The sequence below is a fragment of the Ricinus communis genome, chromosome 6 (assembly GCF_019578655.1).
Source record: "Ricinus communis isolate WT05 ecotype wild-type chromosome 6, ASM1957865v1, whole genome shotgun sequence".
Classification (NCBI taxonomy): Eukaryota; Viridiplantae; Streptophyta; class Magnoliopsida; order Malpighiales; family Euphorbiaceae; genus Ricinus; species Ricinus communis.
Genome location: NC_063261.1, coordinates 17,522,606 through 17,541,322, shown reverse-complemented (window position 1 = coordinate 17,541,322; position 18,717 = coordinate 17,522,606). Strand labels below are relative to the sequence as shown.

General features: G+C 28.9%; 2 protein-coding genes across 4 annotated transcripts; both read right to left on the bottom strand.

The window, feature by feature from the left end:
* Positions 1–3,866: 3,866 nt before the first annotated feature.
* On the bottom strand, positions 3,867–5,380 carry LOC8282968 (metallothionein-like protein type 3). Its single transcript, XM_002525775.4, has 3 exons — positions 5,184–5,380; positions 4,482–4,529; positions 3,867–4,155 (listed from the first exon to the last, which is right to left on the bottom strand). The coding sequence occupies exons 1-3, from the start codon at positions 5,231–5,233 to the stop codon at positions 4,053–4,055; spliced, it is 201 nt and encodes a 66-aa protein (XP_002525821.2). The 5' UTR covers positions 5,234–5,380; the 3' UTR covers positions 3,867–4,052.
* Positions 5,381–12,144: 6,764 nt separating this feature from the next.
* Positions 12,145–13,710, bottom strand: LOC8282969 (cell number regulator 2). 3 transcript variants are annotated; one of them, XM_015723389.2, is made up of 4 exons: positions 13,660–13,710; positions 13,368–13,478; positions 12,999–13,070; positions 12,145–12,843 (listed from the first exon to the last, which is right to left on the bottom strand). In XM_015723389.2, the coding sequence occupies exons 2-4, from the start codon at positions 13,462–13,464 to the stop codon at positions 12,494–12,496; spliced, it is 519 nt and encodes a 172-aa protein (XP_015578875.2). In that variant the 5' UTR covers positions 13,465–13,478; positions 13,660–13,710; the 3' UTR covers positions 12,145–12,493. The 3 variants fall into 3 exon arrangements, with proteins under 3 accessions (XP_015578875.2, XP_048231411.1, XP_048231412.1); XM_048375454.1 differs by having other exon boundaries at positions 13,368–13,486; positions 13,540–13,667; XM_048375455.1 differs by lacking the exon at positions 13,660–13,710 and having other exon boundaries at positions 12,145–12,439; positions 12,634–12,843; positions 13,368–13,486.
* Positions 13,711–18,717: the final 5,007 nt, after the last annotated feature.

The following is an 18,717-nucleotide window of genomic DNA, read 5'->3' as shown; positions in this document are numbered from 1 at the left end:
AATTCTACTGTGGAGAATTTAAGATTTTATAAGTTAACATACCAAATAAATTACATCACCCGATGATGAAGGAGTTGGGTTACTAGATAAGAGTCGCGGGAAGACTAATAGTTACGGATCTGAAAAACAGTAAAATTAAGACTATCAATCTCGAGAGTGAGTTAAAATCATATATCCAAATACAGTTGCATATACTTCAATAATATATTTATTTAATTTGAAATAAACATTAAGTTATGCAACAATATTCGTGTCATGCCATGCTTGAATAAAAGTAAAAATATAACCTTCACATACAACGGGATGGGGTACCATAGCAGAACACTAATATCTCGACTAATCTCTAACATCTCGACTTTCTCAATCTAACAAAACTGGCGCCCAGAGAGCGAAGCTCGACCAGGGTCTTTAAATCCAGTTCAGCCACTTAATTATCACTAACAATCTTAGCCTTTCAGCTCTCTACCCCAATAAGATTGGCGCCCAGAGAGCGATGCTCGACCATGGACCTTATCTCTAGTCTGGTCACTTAGGTTTCCAAATAAGCCGACGCCGAGAGAGTAATGCTCTACCAGGGACCTTACTCCGGCAACCATACTCTACTAAGCCCAGAGAGCGATGTTCGACCAGGGCAAGCTCTAAACTTTCCTTTAAAAATTTACCCAATTACCCTTTTTCCATCATTCTCGGATTTACACCAGTACACTCATCAAACTAATATGTTCTACTGTCGTCCCATTCTGTGTCATCATGCAATGATAAAATCAATAATAAAGGAAGAATGTACATGAATAGTAATTAAAAAGCATAATACATATGAATAATAATTAAATGAATAATTAAACTTGCAATTAAAATAACCACAACAACTATTTAAAAATTTATGCATGACACGAGCATAACCGATATATAACTTTAACTCACAGCTTTGGCGACCTCCTAGCTCTGCTCCGGTGCCTCGGTTGGAGTGAGCCGAACAGACGGATTATCTAATCACAGAAAACAATTTGTCAATAATGCTGAAACAATTGACAATTAACCCTAGGTCTAGATTTTTAGGATTGATTGTCTAAGAATCTCGACTCGGGTAAATTCTACTAAAAATTCGGCAGGACCTCCCCTATAATACGAACATTTACCCCCGTAAAACGGGTTCAAGACCTGCCAGAAAACACTTCAAATATTCAACAATTTATACAACAGGAGTCGAGTCCCCAAGACTTCACTATTTTCCTGACTCCGCCACACAACACAAATCACGACCATAGCAGGCAGTCTGACAAACAAATATTTTGACTTACAATATCTTCTAATACTCAACACAATTCAATAAACATATAATATACTAAAGAATTCTAAAATCAACGGGCCAGAGAAAAATTACCGAGACGCTTGATTGCTCAGTCGACTCGTCTCCAGTTGCCGGAGTCCAATCGACGATCTGAACATACCATCGAACTCGAAAAGACGCGCTGATGACGATCCTGCTTCCGATTTTTCAATCTGACCCCCGATCATCTGGAGAGATTTGCGGACAATCTTGGTCATCGATTTTCAAACGAAGTCCGACCGCGATGAAACCGGTGCCATTATAAAGCTTGAGCTGAGAAGAGTCCGGATACGTCCTCTGATCATCCATCCCTCGCCGGAGCTCGCCAGAAAAGCTACCCCATCTCAACTTCCTCCTCCGTTACTAAAAGGAAGCCCTCAACTCACCGGTCAAAACAAAACCGACCTCTCTGCCTCGGCCACTCTTTCTTCCTCTTCTCTTTCTTATTTTCTTCTTTTCTTTCTTTTCCTCTCCATATTGGCTTTTAGTCCCTTAAATTTTCTTTCTTACCTTTTGGTCCCTCAACTTTTCTAATTACTAACAATTTCGTCCAACAAAATTTCCAATTAACGCTTAAACTTTTCTTTAGCCTTTCAATTAAGCCCTTAACTATTTAATTTGGGCCAAATTAGAATTATTAAAAATATACAATTACATATATACCCTTACTTTTAAATGTAAAATTATCAAAAAGCTCTTGCCGACATATTTAATTACAAAAATACCAAACATACAAATTTTCATTAAAATCCCATAATAATAAAATTATACTTTTATTCCTCATTCCAAAATAAATTTCCAATTTAGTCCTAACACACGATTAATTTAATTAATCAATTTGCTAACTATTTTTCAACTTAAAATTTAATACCACTAGCTAATTAAAATACCAATTTCTCCAAAAATTCTTTTATAAAAACATCATTTACAAATTCTTCCACAGTTTTCCAATATATAATTATATATACATTTGGGAAAAATTTGAATAACAAAAATATAATTAATTTCTCAAATAATTTACTTAATTAATTTCTTAAAGATCCAACTAATTGGGTATAGAAAAATAACTCTTTTAATTGTCTAACATTAAAATTTCCATTAAATCATTTTAAATTAAACCAAATAAAAAATAATTATTATAAATATAATCATTATTAAAGGAAAATTCTGGGCATTACATGTAGTTTAACGTATTTTTATTTTAGAGTCTGTGATTTAGTTTTTATCATTTTTTGATAGTATGTGAAAATGACTGTTAGCAAATAATAAACAAATTGCACAATACCGTTAGCAAGTGCTGACGTGGCAGTTGATAGAGACTATTATATAGCAGTTGGAAAAACAAGGACTATTATGTCCCATGTGAAGATCTCTTAATGGTTTATACAATTTAGTTGTTATTTACTAACAATTATATTCTTAGGTACTAAAGTGGCAAATAGTAAACCACAAACTGTAAAGTAGAATTACGTCAAACTATAAGGTAGTTAAATGAAGTTTATAAAATAGTTCAATAAAGTTTTTCTTAAGAAATAAAACCATTTTGAGGGCATATGATAGTTTGTTTTGGAATTACACATGCCTTAGAGCAGTCTAGAGATAAAGCAACAAAAGGGTATGCTTTTCTTGACAACTTTATTTGTTTTACCACTTACATTTAACTGAAATTATGAACCAGGATTAACAATTTAAAATGGACGTATACATGGATGAGAACTTAATATTTTTCTCTCTGTCGCTGATCTTCTGATGTCTATTGTAACTTTATAAGATGCCATTCTGCAATTTGCTGCTTTCTCGTCCTTCATGCTAGACATTGTTTTTGTTGGTCAAAAGATGTGGACATGCAATGAAAGCAACATATCTTATATTCTAACATCTGGTCTTTGTTTCTTCTCTACTCACCATTCATTATTGCCTGACTTGGCACCATTCTGATATGAAGAACAGATTCTCAAGAAAATTGATTTTTTTTTTATTATTTGAGGTCATGTATTGCCATGACTTACCACAGCAAGCATGCTTTTTTCTGATCGCTTTCTTATTTTGTCTTAAGTTATTATATATGGAATATACAGGTGTCCACGACTCAAGGTATGAGGTCTATGAGTCATGCAAGTCTAATTTAGGTGCTTCAGCAAGGTGACTTTTTTGTGATCTTTACAACTGTTTGATGTATTTAAGATCCTTTTGCATACTCTGGAATTCTTTTTGATCTGTACTGATTCAGATAAGGTTGTTTGGTGTCCTTATTCTATTTGAATCTGTTTCATCGTTAGAGTGTTAGTTGCAGACACCAGCCATGGATTCTATTTTCTCCTGAACCAGCAGGATATTGGGTGCGTTTGCTTTGCTTTTTTCAGTGATTAGATTTCACAGATGGACCATTAACTCTTTCCAAGGAGGTTGCTCCGCTAGTTCTTTTTTAGGGCTATTATGCTCATGGGCTAGAACAACTTTAGATGTATAGTTTATAGTCAGAACAGTTTGGAAAAGAAAGCTAAATAATTGGGAAAAAAATGACCAGAAGAACGAGTATACTAACAGTAATTCATTAAAACACACAAAGCCATAGATATGGCCATTACACAAGTATGGAAGGAAAGACGGACTACATGACAGTCAACTGACACTTTTCATTATAACAGCAAGCACGAATTATTTAACATAATTACATTATTAGTAATTTTTCTGCAACAACTGATCACTGTCAATATTGAGTTTAATGACCGCAAGTGCAGGTCACACAAGTGCAGCTAGCACCACACTTGCACTTGCCGTCATGCTCGGCTGCTGGAAAATCCATGACGAGAGTTGAGACAAAGCTGCAAAAACAATTTGAAACATTACATTAGTATTGATTTGCAAGTGAAGTAGTCTACTTCTCAAACCATTCTGAACATTTTTAGTATGGGTTTTGTAAGAGTGCATAACCATATTGATCTCAGATTCACCTTTCTTCCTTCCTTTTGTGTTTCATAATTCACTACATGACACGATATTCTTTTCTTTGTTCACAAGGAGCAACCTTACTGTAATGTTAGACCTTGGTTTTATGATTTTTTGAATAGACATTGTTTATCTTCTTGGCTAAGAGCGTTATGAAAAATAACATCTTATGGCTACCATTTATAAAAATGTGTATAGGTACCTCTTCTCAGTCTCAACAATGTCAGCAGTGTAGCTGCTGCCCTTCTTCCTGCAAATTTCGAAGTACATAATGTCAATAATTAATACACAAATCTCTAGATATATACTAATCTACCAGCAGCCTAAAATATAGAAAAATGATTCTACAGAAAGATTAGAAATACAGTTTGTCCTAGAGAACTTCTTGATCAGAAACCATTGAGCATATCAACGGCTTCAATGGCTGATTTTCTTCGAGTCGGAGAGAAAAGTTCAGGAGTAATAGGATAAATTTAACCTATTCAACTTGCAACGTCGTGCTGACAGGATTAGTCCGGGACAGGTAGCTACAAATCTTTAACTTTTTTTTTTTTTGATAAAAGACGATATATTTAATGAGATTAATAGAGGAAAAGATATAGTAAAGTGTCGCAAAATCATCCAAGCCAACATCCTCTCTGTGACAAATAACAGAAATAACAAACAAGATAAAAATAAACAAAATAATAATTTTTTCAAACAGATAAATAATGAATACTGCAAATGAGACACTTAACACACAACCTTAGGTTAACATGCAGCTATAAAGTACAGATTGGCAAACATAACAAGCACAAACATGAGCCCCAATTCATCAAACAGTAACATGTAACATTCAACAGTAGATAGCCCTAAAGTTAGAGCTGCTTAACAAAAAGACTGATTAGAGAGAAGGAACACATACACGCACTGGCTCTTGTCAGCGCAGTCGCAGTTGCCGCAGGTGCTAGACATGGTGATAAGTTAGCTTTCAAATGAAATTCTTTTCAGTGAGCTTGTAGGTGACTGTCTAGTGTCGATGGATATGGCTTCAAGGTATGCAATATGGGAATGCATTTATAGAAGGTTAAGGGGGATGATGGTGGGGTCCAGAAGGATGGGACCGGCTATATATGGATGGCGCACATACATAGGCATGAGAGGAGCACACGCCTCTCAAGGAAGAAGCCGAAGGAATCTTGATAATGGAGGGGGTGCATGCTTGGCCATCTATCCTCCTCTCGTGTCAACTTCATTGATCTCTTTTTCTAAGAGAGGAGCAGTAGCAGCTGTTTGTTTCTGCTAGATATGAATCTTCTTTCTTTTCATGTTTTCCTTCAATGAAAGGTAGTCTCTTTATTATTTTCAACTTTTTGTATACGTATATTTTACATCAAAGACAAGTGGAGATAGCTAAGAATAGAAACTATCTTTCATTTGTTGTTTTTTTTTTCTTTTTCTTTTTCCCTCTTATATACCAATTATGCTAGAAATAACTTATTTCTTTTTTTATTTTGAAACTTAAGATTTTCTTTTTTGGGTGTGCACGAGGGAGGGCATTAAACTGAAAAAAGGAAAAACTAAGAAACAACAAAGAAAAGACTAGGACAAAGAAAAGAATAATTACCCTAACACAAGATAAATTGGAATGTATTTAGATTAGAAGATCCCACAGCTTGCAAGAATATATATATTTTTAAAAAATTTAATATAGTTGCATATAATTTTTTTTTAAGAGTTTTAATGCAGCTGCATACCCAAAGTTTGAACTCGAGACTTTGATTAAGCTAGAAAAGACAATTATCATCTCATCTATGCACTATTAAATTTACAAGAAATATATATACACTTATTCATTACCATATATATCACTCTCTAAATTATTTTTCCTTATATGCGTTGAATAAATATTATTAATATTATATGTTTTACATTTATGTTTGATTTATATAAAATTTTTAAATTACGTTAACATATAGTTATACAGAAAAAAACAAAAGAATTCTTGTTATTTCAAAATTAGTATACTTATTAATGTTCTCTATCTTATCATAAAATTGTACAATTTTTATTACATTCATTTCCATAATATTTTCAATTGGACCCATTTAAAATTTTTACTGCACTTTAGTCCCTCAACTATTATATTATACCTCCCATGTGCCCAATTGTTCTTTTGAAAAATACATTATACCTCAAACATGTACTACCATGTTATTGATTTGCAAAATAATTGCTATATAATACTCATCCAATGGTGAGTGCAACCTAAACATAAACTTAACTCAAATAAGATAAATTTAAGGCAAATACAACACTTTAATAAACAATATCACATGTTACTATATAATTGGTTTTGTCTACGGATAATGTGGGAAACTGAGTCTATCTAATAATTGCTCCTCAAATAAAATATTTGGCGAGTCATTCATCACTTGAATGTAAAACATTTAACTTACAAGATAACCAATTAGGAATTGACTGGGTATAAATACAAGCTGCAAGTCTCTTTCTATTAATTTTGTGTTTAGCATATAATTTCATCAATTTTTGTGATTCGCAAAAGGCGCTTGTCAATTTGGACCTCAAATATGTTTTTATTAGGAAGTGAAAATGAAGTATATGGAATATATTATGACCATTCATTTTTCTTTTTTATGAGAAAGACTGAAGAAAGTTTTCTTTTTACATTTTCAACTCTCTTTATAATTCATAGAACTATGATGCTTCTAAAACAATTAGAACTCTAGTTGTACGGGTAAAAGAGTGAAAATTTCGTAAGTGTTTGGTCCAAGATATTTGTGCAACCCACAGTTGTTTTTCAATAAATAACTATATTAAAGCGCTTTATAAAAATTCAAGTCGTTGCATAATGAATAACCATATTAAAGCGCTTCGTAAAGATTCAAAAATCAGTATTCAAGAGGTAATTTAGTCCACTCAATAGTTGATTATATCAACTCTATTTTAAAATTTTTATTTATCAGCAGAAAGCAGATTTAATTTTTACTAAAACTTATTATTATTAACTTATTTTAAGTAAGTATCATATAATTAATTTTTATAATTTATAATATATAATTATTATTTTAAAATTATACTTAATAGTTAAATAATTATGATATTTATAATTATGAAATTTAGAATTAGAAATTTCTTATTAGTGAAATTTAAACTTAAATTCTTATTTTTAATAATAAATATAATTGGAAACAAAATTCCAACTAAAAAGTAAAGTATTGAAGATTTTTAAAAACTTTTAAAATTCTTTGTGTCTCAATCCACCGTACGGTGAGATGAGACGGTAATATATATTTAGTATATTAATAAAAATTTATCATCAAATTAAAACTCGAATTTAGAATATTATTTAATTTGAAATATATATATATATATATATATATATATATTATTGTCTCACACGAGATTTTAGTGACAATCTTTTTTATGAGTAAAATCATATTGATAAAATTTCAAAGAATAATAATCAAATATATGTTATGACAATTTCATTTGACTATAGACTCATGTTAATTTTTTTTTTAAATGATAGATTTCTAGTCACAAGCACTAAAAATTAATTTCTCATGATATTAATCAGAAAATAATTTAATTGATATTCTCATATGTATTTTTTTGTCTACCATCAATTAATATTATTGGAAGTTTAGCATTTTACAGTCGAGAGAATGAGACGACTATCTCTTATTATATAATAAATCATCCATTATATATCTATTTTTGTTTTAATAAATATCCCACCGATATTTCTGATTTAATATTCTTTTCCAAATTTTTACAATGTTGAAATTGGGCTAAAAGGTAACCAAACAGAATATTATCTTTAAGGGTAAGGAACATTTAAGAAGAAATTTATACAGAAACTAAAAATTGATACGAAGTCTACTTGTGGACATTCTTTTTCTCTATTTCTGCATCTCTTTTTAAATCTATTTCTCTGTCATTCTTAAAACAAATACAGAATAAATACTTGACATTGCTTGTCCAAGTAGCTAACTTAATTATCAAATTCTCACGTCAGAAAAAAAGTATAGCCTTACATAAATGTGTTCAATCTTTTTATCCATACATATATTCTACAAGTGGGAATAGATATCAATGGTTGTCCTCTTCAAAATTATATACCTCTCCACTTACATGTCTTAATCAAGGTTTTGCATCATTGCAAGTGTAAAGGGGAAAAATAATAAAAATCTGACTTGACAAATCAGGAGACAATAAAATTCCCAATTTATATTTTTCAAAAATAATTTTTGAACTCCAAATTACGAGTAATTTTTAATTTATATCTGACGTAAAATTCTTATATATTACAATGTGTTTCGAACTATTATGAATACTTAATAAGGGCTAATTCTTCCTTTTATTCACCCCCGCTAAGAGTTGGACTACTAAAATATTCGAAGCTGATATGATATTATTAAAAAACCTAAAATTTTATTTTGTGTTAAAATTACTATCCAATGTAATTATGGATATAATTAAAAAGTAATTTTTAAGTTTAAAAATGATTCTAATCCTAAAAATAGTTATTTATTATATATCTCTATTCCGTACTAAATGTTGCTTTTTAGTTCACTTGTATTAAGAAAGTATTTAATAGGTTTAATTATAAAAAAAATTCTAGCTAATTAGACTATATTATTTTTTTAAATATTGCAAGATTTATTAGATCTATTCTAACACAATGATAGAATAGGAGAGAAAAGATTAATTGCATTGGATATATAAAAGTGATAAATAATTATAATTTTTTTATTTGAAAAAGAGACAGTTAATATGAATTAGAGATAATGCATTTTAATACTAATTATAAAACCTTAAAATATTAAAAAAAAGTTCGTTATAGTATTTCAATTATTATCATAAAATGAAACCACAAAATATTTTTTTTATTATACACTTACTTTTATTAAATAATACAACTAAATCCCAAAAATTATAATTGTTTCAGAAACAAAATATTTAAACTTTTATAACACTCTTTTCTTTTGATGGCCTAATTTTTAAAAGAAAATGAAAAATTCTTAGGTGGACTCAATCTACCACGTCATTCTTAAACTAAATTAATTATACAGTGACATGTGGCTTCGTTTACTACTTTTTATATTTTCATTATTGAATTTTAAGCATGAGTTATTAATGGTAATAAATAAACCAATAAAAATATAATAAGTAATAAATAAAGCCACAAATTATCATGCAATTGATTTAATCTATAGAACTTGATAGACTGATTTTATAATGAAAGAAAACATTGCAATAGATTTTGTGTTAAATCAAGTTCTGTCCAATCAAAACCCAATTCTAAATTCAATTTTGATTTATTGCCTAAACAAATAACAGTCCTAATACATTACCTAGTTACTGAATTGTGCACAAGGAATTTGTAAGCTACCTACTTCAATTACAAAGTTCATTTGTTTGTGAGAGTAATGTAAGATTTGTTATGATTAAATATTGGGGTGATTTATAGAACAATGAAAGCCCTTCTTATCTTTTATCTTTTTCCTTTTTTATATGCAGATAACTTTTTTGTTTGAGAGAATTTATGCAGATAACTTATGCTTTAGAGAATAATTGATTGTGTATTTTTTTTTTCTTAACAATCTAAAGTCGATATAATACATTAATAAAAATTAAATAATTTATTAGAGTGAAATATCTGGTTTTCAAATAATTAAATTCATTTGACAACAATCTTATTTAAAAATTACTTCTTTATTGTTCAATTATCTCTTTACTTTTAATTTTAGCAACACCTTTAAAATCAACAGGACAAATATTTTTCGATTTATTAGAATACTAGTCGTTTATTTGTGCGTTGCACGACTGTTATTATTATTTTGATTATAAAATTAAGTTGATAGATATAATTTAATAAATTTTTTATTATTTAATATGAATTTATAATATTTTAAAAAATAATAGTAAACTAAATATCTTTAAATATTTTCTTAATTTCTATAATTTTAAAATTTTATTAGTACAATAATATTAAAATTATCTTAAAAATATTTATTAATTAGTTTTAATATTATATAAATTAATGCTATCAAAATAGTTGATATTGCTATTTTTTAAAAGTAAAAATTTATTGTATAATTAAAAAAAATAATATATAATTGAATATGATATTTACTCTCACATATGCATATCACTTGCTCCCATCTTACGACACCTTACACACATTTATTCTCATTTTCTTACTCTCACTTCCTTTATCTCATTGACACTGATATAGAATAATCCTTAAACTCAGTAACTTTTGATAACTTCATATAATCCAAGAACTAATTATGCATTAAGTGGTTTTAGTGATCTTTTGGAAAGGTAAACACATCATCTCCTTTATAGACTATAGTTTGGTGATAGATCAATTTCCAAAATAACAAATAAAGAAATTAGATCAACGGAGAAAAACAAAACATATTTGATGTGAAAAAAAAAGATAAAATGATATCTTTCTAAAAAATCAAAAGAGAAGTTGTTAATAATTAGTCAAAAGATAATAGGAATTATCTTAGATTCAATATTTTCTACTACAAAGCAATGATTATTAGGATATTTAAATTAGTTCAAATTTTAAATTATTATTTTTGAAATAAAAAACCCACCTCCAATCAAAATAATAAATTATTTTATAGAATAAATATATTAATTTCTCTCCAATGCCTCAAACATTTTCAAAGTTAAATACGGGAAAGATGTAGTTAGAGCTCACTTTGATAACATTTCATATATTGTTAGAATACAATATATCAAATGTTTATATTTTGTAATGATCATCTATCATATGTTGATAATGAATTACTATGGCATGAGTAGCAAAGTAAAGTTTGTGCTTCAGACTCTTTACAAAATTTTTACATGACAGTATGATATATATATACTGAGATTTTGTGCTTATACTTCTGGAAATAACTGAGAGGAAAAATAGATACTTATAGGAAACGATTATAGCTATGATGTTTGGGATGAATCTACCTCGTTTAGGTACAAGCTGTGTTGACCGCAACATAGTTGATCAATCACATACCGTCTAAGTTCTTGCTGGAAGCATCCCTGACTACTCTTATTAAAAGGTATTTGGCTGCTGTTCATATTCTCTTCTTTTTTTTTTTTTAGTTTCTTCAAAGAAAGCGAACTTAATGAAACAAGCGAAGCGAGTAGCAGAAGCAGATCGGTAGTAGAAGGTAACGAGATAGAGAGTCTGCCTGAGTCGTGCGGCCCAAGTGCTACACTACAGTAGGCGTTATTGAATTAAAAACAGTTAGTTCATACAATTTTTTTTTTTAAATAGTTTTTGCATATTATATGATTTTGCATACAATTATCCCCATCAGACAATTGCGATTGATATATATGCCTTTTTTTTTCTTTTAAATTTGTATTAACTCATTCAGAAGCTGAAAGAAAATGTAATAATGAAAGTTTGTTAATTCATTACACTGAAATTTTCATTGTTTAAAAAATATGGATAATAAATAAAAGAATAATTAATAAATTAATATCCACAGGTTTTTTTTTTTCTCTAGCATCCAAAATAAACCATAGTTATTTTATTTTATGGCCTTTTTACTCTGAAAATCCAGGTAATACTTCAAGAGTCCGTTTAACGATACATCTTTATCTTTACATCATTATTGAAAATATAAAAATAAATCCCTTCCTAATGATTAAAAAAATAAAAATTATTTATTTATTGAAACTCTATGAACTCAAATATACAAATTTAAAAATTCAATATTATATAGTAGATAATAATTTAAATTGTACAATCATTTCATCTAAATCTTTGAAATTAATAATAACTTGACACAATCTTTTCAGTTTTCTTTGTAAGAATCTGGCCCGAAATACCCTTTAACGAAATGAATCGCACAATTTTTTTCTTTTAAAAGGAAGCAGTTGAACACTTGTACATTTCTTGAACAAAGGCACAGATAAAGATGATTCGGAGAAAAAGATAAGAATACAACATTAATGCTGGAAGACAAAGGAGTTCAAGCACTTATATAAGGGAAAAAGTGGACTAGGAAAAGAAATACGTAAACTGAGAATAGCCATAGGAACCCTAATGGGGCATGCCTCGTGCAACAACTGGCAGTAGCATGATTCCACTGGGCTTGTTCATTCTCTCAGCATTGGCTTCCCAACCTTACAGTACCATAAATCACCATACCATAAAATTTGTTAATGTACTAGGATGTTTCAAATTAAACATATACTCATATTGATGGACTCAAGGATTATATTAGGGTTTAAACTCCTGGCTTTCTGGATCACAGGACAGGTTGTAGCAATGCATTCTACCACTGAGTTTACAGGCTTAGTATTTGTAATTGGTGTACCTTTGGAAGGGTTAATTCCACGGTTCTTAAGCTCCCTGTATTCTTGACAAATAGCACAAGAAGGACAGCAGCAATGAACTAAGAAATCCCCACATGGCTCTTTTGGCAACGAAAATTGTTGTCTCAATTTCGTCCGAAATGAGAATGAGTAGATACATGGACAACCCACGCAGCTAAGGAGATAGAGTAACAAGCCACCGCAGAAACAAGCTGCAAAATCAAGCCCAAAAAAAAGAGCTCAAATTAAATTAAATTAATTGGTCTTTTCTCAATTATTAGCTACCTAAAGAAAAAAGAAGCAAAATAAAAAATAACAAATAAAAACAAAAAGGAAAGTTTTGTGTTGCCAGAATGGGAATACTTACATGTTCCGTTCCTGTCTAAGATCTCTGCATTTTGTCCAAAGGTAACACATGGACACAAACATGTCTTTATGCCTTCAACATAGATAAAATCTAGTTTAGGATTTTTTAATATAAAAATACCTACTTTATGTGACCACAAATATAAATAACTAACATATTTACTCAAAAAATTTAGTATTGAATGACTTTAATTTTCTTTTTATATTAATAAGTATATATTATTCTTTTGAAACAAATTTGTAAAATACACTAATGGGATTTTATCTTTTTCTTTTTTTATTTTTGTTTTAGAATTTCTCATAAGCATTTAAATAATTAAGGAAAGAGAAAATAAATTAAAGTAAAGAAAAATGTAAAAAATGAACCTACAATTCCAGGGATCTTCGAAGCATCCACATAAACCTGTAGTCCACTTCTCCATTGCTGTTGATTTAGAATATTGCTCTTCGTTGTTCTTTGGATGCATTTTCCTTTCCCTTCCTTTCCTTTCGTTTCTTGTTTATATATATATATATATATATATATATATATATATATGGATCAAAGATTTAATATCAAGAAATGGATATAACTATAAAGAGAAGGAAGAAAAGAAAGCCAAATATTTATATAATACTATAAGTTGTTAAAGATTTTATATACAAAGAAAGGCAGAAGTTACCTTCTTTTCCTTCTCTTTTGCTTCTACATTTTCATGTTTTATGAATGTCAGTTCAGTCTGCATGTATATATATATATATATATATATATATATAGAGAGAGAGAGAGAGAGAGAGAGAGAGAGAGAGAGAGAGCTCTTATCTTCAGACAAGAACATCTGTCCTATGATATTCCTTCCTGTAGCCAAGTAAGCTAAATCACCCACGAAAACTTGCATGCATGTTTGTTGTCTTCTGTTTAACAGGAACCATTTTAGCCAGCAAAGTCGATCCTAAGTAATACGCGTAAGAATTTAACAAAACAAACTTTTATTAAAAAAAAAAAGAAAAAACTTTAGTAGTCATTTCTTGACGTGGATCCAATAAACATAATAAAAACTTTTGAAAACTTTTGAATTTCATGAAATTTTATGTATGGTAAAAATATTTAGAAGAAATTAATTTGTCTTATTTAGACAAATTCATGTCATTCTAATATCAAATTTTAGTAAAAAATTTTATGATAAAAGAGAATATGGATATATAAAATTGGTGGATTTTGGATGTGATATGATGGATAAATGTAAGAAAATATCAAGCTCAAGCTTGGCAAACCTTGCATGATTATTTGAGCTGGTTTTTGGGTTTATTCAAGCCACGATACACTTTGGGCTTGAAAAAAAAAGGCCGAACGAATTTTTTAAAGAGAAAATAAAAAAAAGACACTCAATGTGTGTTGTTTAATCTAATGGAACATCTACACCAGAGAGAAAATAATAAGCATTCCTGATTTAATTGTTTAGAAATATATCTTAATTGTTTAGTCATATTTGTTAGGTATGGTTTATATACCAGTTTAAGGAACAAATGTTGGAGCGGAGCAGAGTGAGCGAGTGGAGCGCAGCGCAACAAGCGACCAGAGGTACATGATATTTTTATAATTGTGCCAAGGGGTTATATATTCTTTTGTATTTATAACCTAGTTAGAGGATCAATAATATAATACAGCCGTTCATCGCTCCCAAGGACATAAGCATATTGCCGAATCTCGTTAAATCCTTGTGTTCTTATTTTTTTTAATTGTTTATTCATATTCTTGTGATTATTAGCCTTATTTCTCAACAATATCTTTATTAATCAGGATTGACTAAATCAATCAAACTTCTTATTTTATTATTTTGGAATGTTTTTATTATTTTTTTTAGAATAGATTTTTATTATTTCCTAATTAATCATAGTTCCTTATTTTGTTATTTAGAAAAATTTCTATTTAGGATATGTTTTAGTTTATTTCTAATTAGTTTATTTCTTTTATGCAAATAGAAAATTATGGTAATATCTTTGTCTATTTAAATCATATGTAATCGAATGACATAAGCTAATGAATGAATGAATGAATATTTTGAGTTAAACATATTTGTAAGAGTTATTCTTACTTGGTTCTTTGGAAGAACTTCAGATTTATCAATAACTTGTTCTTGTGGCGTTCAATATCGACTTATCACTCACATTCTACCATTCTTGGGTGTGGTGTCAACAATCTTTCTTATACCAAGTTCGGATTTAGCTTTCTTAAAATTCTAATTCCAATTTCGCATGTTGGGTCTTGTCATAGATTGCCAAGGTTTACATTACTTGTGTCCTCTCCATTGGTGGTCTCATGAGTAATAAATAAACACTACCGGATATTATTGATTATAAATATTTTTTTGAAGGAATTACAATTTTGTTCTTTTATAGAAAAACATTTTATATGTAATATAAAATTTCATATCAACATAGATAATAATTTGTATATGGAAAATAAGTAAATGTGTCAAAAGAATTTGTTCTTGTTTATTAATATAGACATAATTAATTAATTAATATGCTATTTTTGTAGAAAATTAATTAACATAATATTTAAAATATAATTAAAATATTATTTTATAAGACTACACTTATTATTTAATTAAAAGTATAATTTATTAATTAATAAAAAATATTATGACGTATTGGCTTGAATTTTTACAAGTCAACAATAAGCAGACATGTGAAATAAATTTCCACTCCAAATAAAAACACATTTCAAAATAGTTTTATATCCGAGATTTATATACAAAAGATAATATTACCTCTATGAGGATTGTCATAATTCACAAGTCAAGTCTTACTATTTTAAAAATGACGTTTCTTCCATCAACTATTACCCTCTTCCATTGTTTTGTTAGTCAACTCAGTCAATTGATAAAACTTTCAGTTTAATCATTTTACTTATTTTTAGATCAAATTCATTTAAAATTTAAATTTTATCAAATTTAAATAAAAATAAATATTATATGTAAATTTAATTTATGACAAAAATTAAATTAATATTTTTAATTGCTCAGATTTCTTAAAATCCATTATATAAGAAATTATAAAATCTTGTCCAATAGTTTAACTTTTCGGCATGAATGATCCTTATGTTTCATAAATTTTTGGTACTTCCATAATAATAATAATAAAATAATAATAATAATAATAATATCAACCATAATTGAATCATTATGATATGCTTAAGAACATTTAATCAATATTTCAAATTTACACGATAATTGAACATTAAGTAATTTCAGTAATAAAATTAACTTGTGGAATTCAATTGAAAGTTATATTTAATTCCTAATTTAATTATTCTCTCTTCAAATGTATTCTCAATCGAAAATCAATCAAATTTCAATTCGTTGATAGTAAAAGGAGGTGAATAACATTATTTATCCAAAATTAGGGGTGTCAAAATGGGTCATGATACGTGAACTTGATTCGCTAAATATGAAAATATTTTGATTTAAGGTTGAGCCTTAGTAGGTCCAGATTAGTAAATAGGTTGACTCTTTAAGGTTGAGCCTTAGTAGGTCTAGGTTAGTAAATAGGTTGACCCGTTTATGATACAGTTTAAAACGAATCATGTAACAAGTTGACACACGAACCCGTTATAACCCGTTTAACTTTATGTGTCATGTTGGATCGTGCCAATCCGATCCAATCCATTAACAATCCATAAATTTTTTAAAAGAATAAAAGACAAAATAATTATTTATATATAAATAAAAACAAATAAAAATAAAAGGGTTAAAAAGTAAATACAACTAATACTTAGTTATTAGTTAGTAAGTGTGACAATCCTAATTTTATCCTTTGAAGAAGTTTTTGTGCCGCCAGCCACCTCTAATAATAGAAAAATAGTAAAATATCTCTTGATTCTTGTTGTGCGCCTCCTCTGCTTAATCTTCTTGTTTCAGCCATAGACAGAGTTCAATTGAAGCCTTCTACAAGTAACCATTTCATTATTAAGAAACCATTTCTATGATATGACTAGATTAGTTAGTTGTTAATATAAATTTATTAATTTATATTACTTAGATTACTATTTGCTTAATGAACCTATAAAAGTCTGTGTACATATGCATACCAGTAAATAACTTAAAAGATGCGGGAAGTGATCGACACTAAAAAGTCAAAGCAAGGTCGGATTTCTTTGATAAGTAAAGGCTGGGTTAATAATAATTGGTTTTGCCCTTTGATTCCTGCAGAATATTGTAAAATACAACATACCCAAATTCAGTTTACTTTCATAAAGTAAAAGAGAGACATCTTTTAGAAAAATGATGTTGGTTTCCATTTTTCACTTATAGCTTTCATCTAGTAATCTGCATATGTTCAATGAAATTCAAGTTGTAGAATTTAGGAGATTAATAAATGGTTAATGTTTAATATGAATTTATTAATTTATAATACTTATTGGAAAATTATAGTTAATAATAGGAAAATTTATGCAGCATATGCTTTTGTTTCATTTATTTTGATGCTAAAAACTATGTTACGCAGAGAGTAACAATTTTATTTTAATTGCACATCATCTTTTGGGAGAATTTTTTGCTAGACTAAAAAAATTCGGTGTACTAAATATAATTGCTCAATTTGGTAGGATAATTGTTTCCAAACAATTCAAACACCATATGATTTGATGCTCAGTCTGCAGGAACAGTTCGAACATGTTGTTTTTAATTTCCAATAATTCTTTCCACAATTGCTTTATTATTTCAAGATTATTTAGAACGGTAAATAGACAGGCAAATCTAATATTCTGGAGAAGGGAATACAAATATACAATATTATTCATTGATTCACGTGTTTTATCGAGTTTGCATTCTTTAGTGTTTAATGTTTATGCATAAGATAAAGGAACATAATAATTATGCTGATGATTAAGTCATGTGCATTCATTAAAGTAAAATAATTTATTAATATTTTTATGCTATTTATTTACTTATTTTTCGTTTTCTAATACATTTTTTTTATTCATTTGTTTAGATGGCTAGTACTGAAAATTATTCAATTGAGGTTGATAGAGAAACAATTGACATAGAAAAAGAAAATGAGATTAAGGAATTAGAAGATGTGGTTGCTGGAATGGAAGGAAAAAAGGCAAAAAAAATCTAGAAAGTTCTCTTCAGTTGTATGGAAGCATTTTGAGCTAGTGGAGGGAAAAAATAAAGATGCAAGGCTTTTTCCGTTCAAAGAAGGGACTGGATCAGGACGAAGATTAAGTGTTGTAATGATACTATGAAAATCACTATCAATATATCGGTATATGATTGCATTAAATTCGGCATTTGAGAGGAGTCTCCCAGCAACACTAAGCTCATCTGCTAAAGCTTTGGCACGCTGCAAATACTCTGTGACAGAAAGACCATTTTTCTTTAGCTCATATAATTCAATATGCAATTGTAGTTGACGATTTTGAGAGATCGAATTGAAGGCATTGGCTAGAGCTTGCCATACTTCACGTGATGAAGAAAGTCCTATGCTATAGGAGAAAAGATCTTCGGTTAAAGAAGAGATAATCCAAGAAAGCAACACTTGATCTTTTTTTAAATCATATATCATATTCAAGATTTGGGATTTGAGTAACCGGATTATCAGGGGAAGAAATAGTTTTTGGTGGCGAAGGAGAAGAGCCATCAGTGAAGCCATGAAGGTTTTGATAATTGAGAAGAGGGATGAATTGTGTTTTCCAAGTAAGTAATTTTTGTTGGTTAATTTAACAGAGAAAGTAT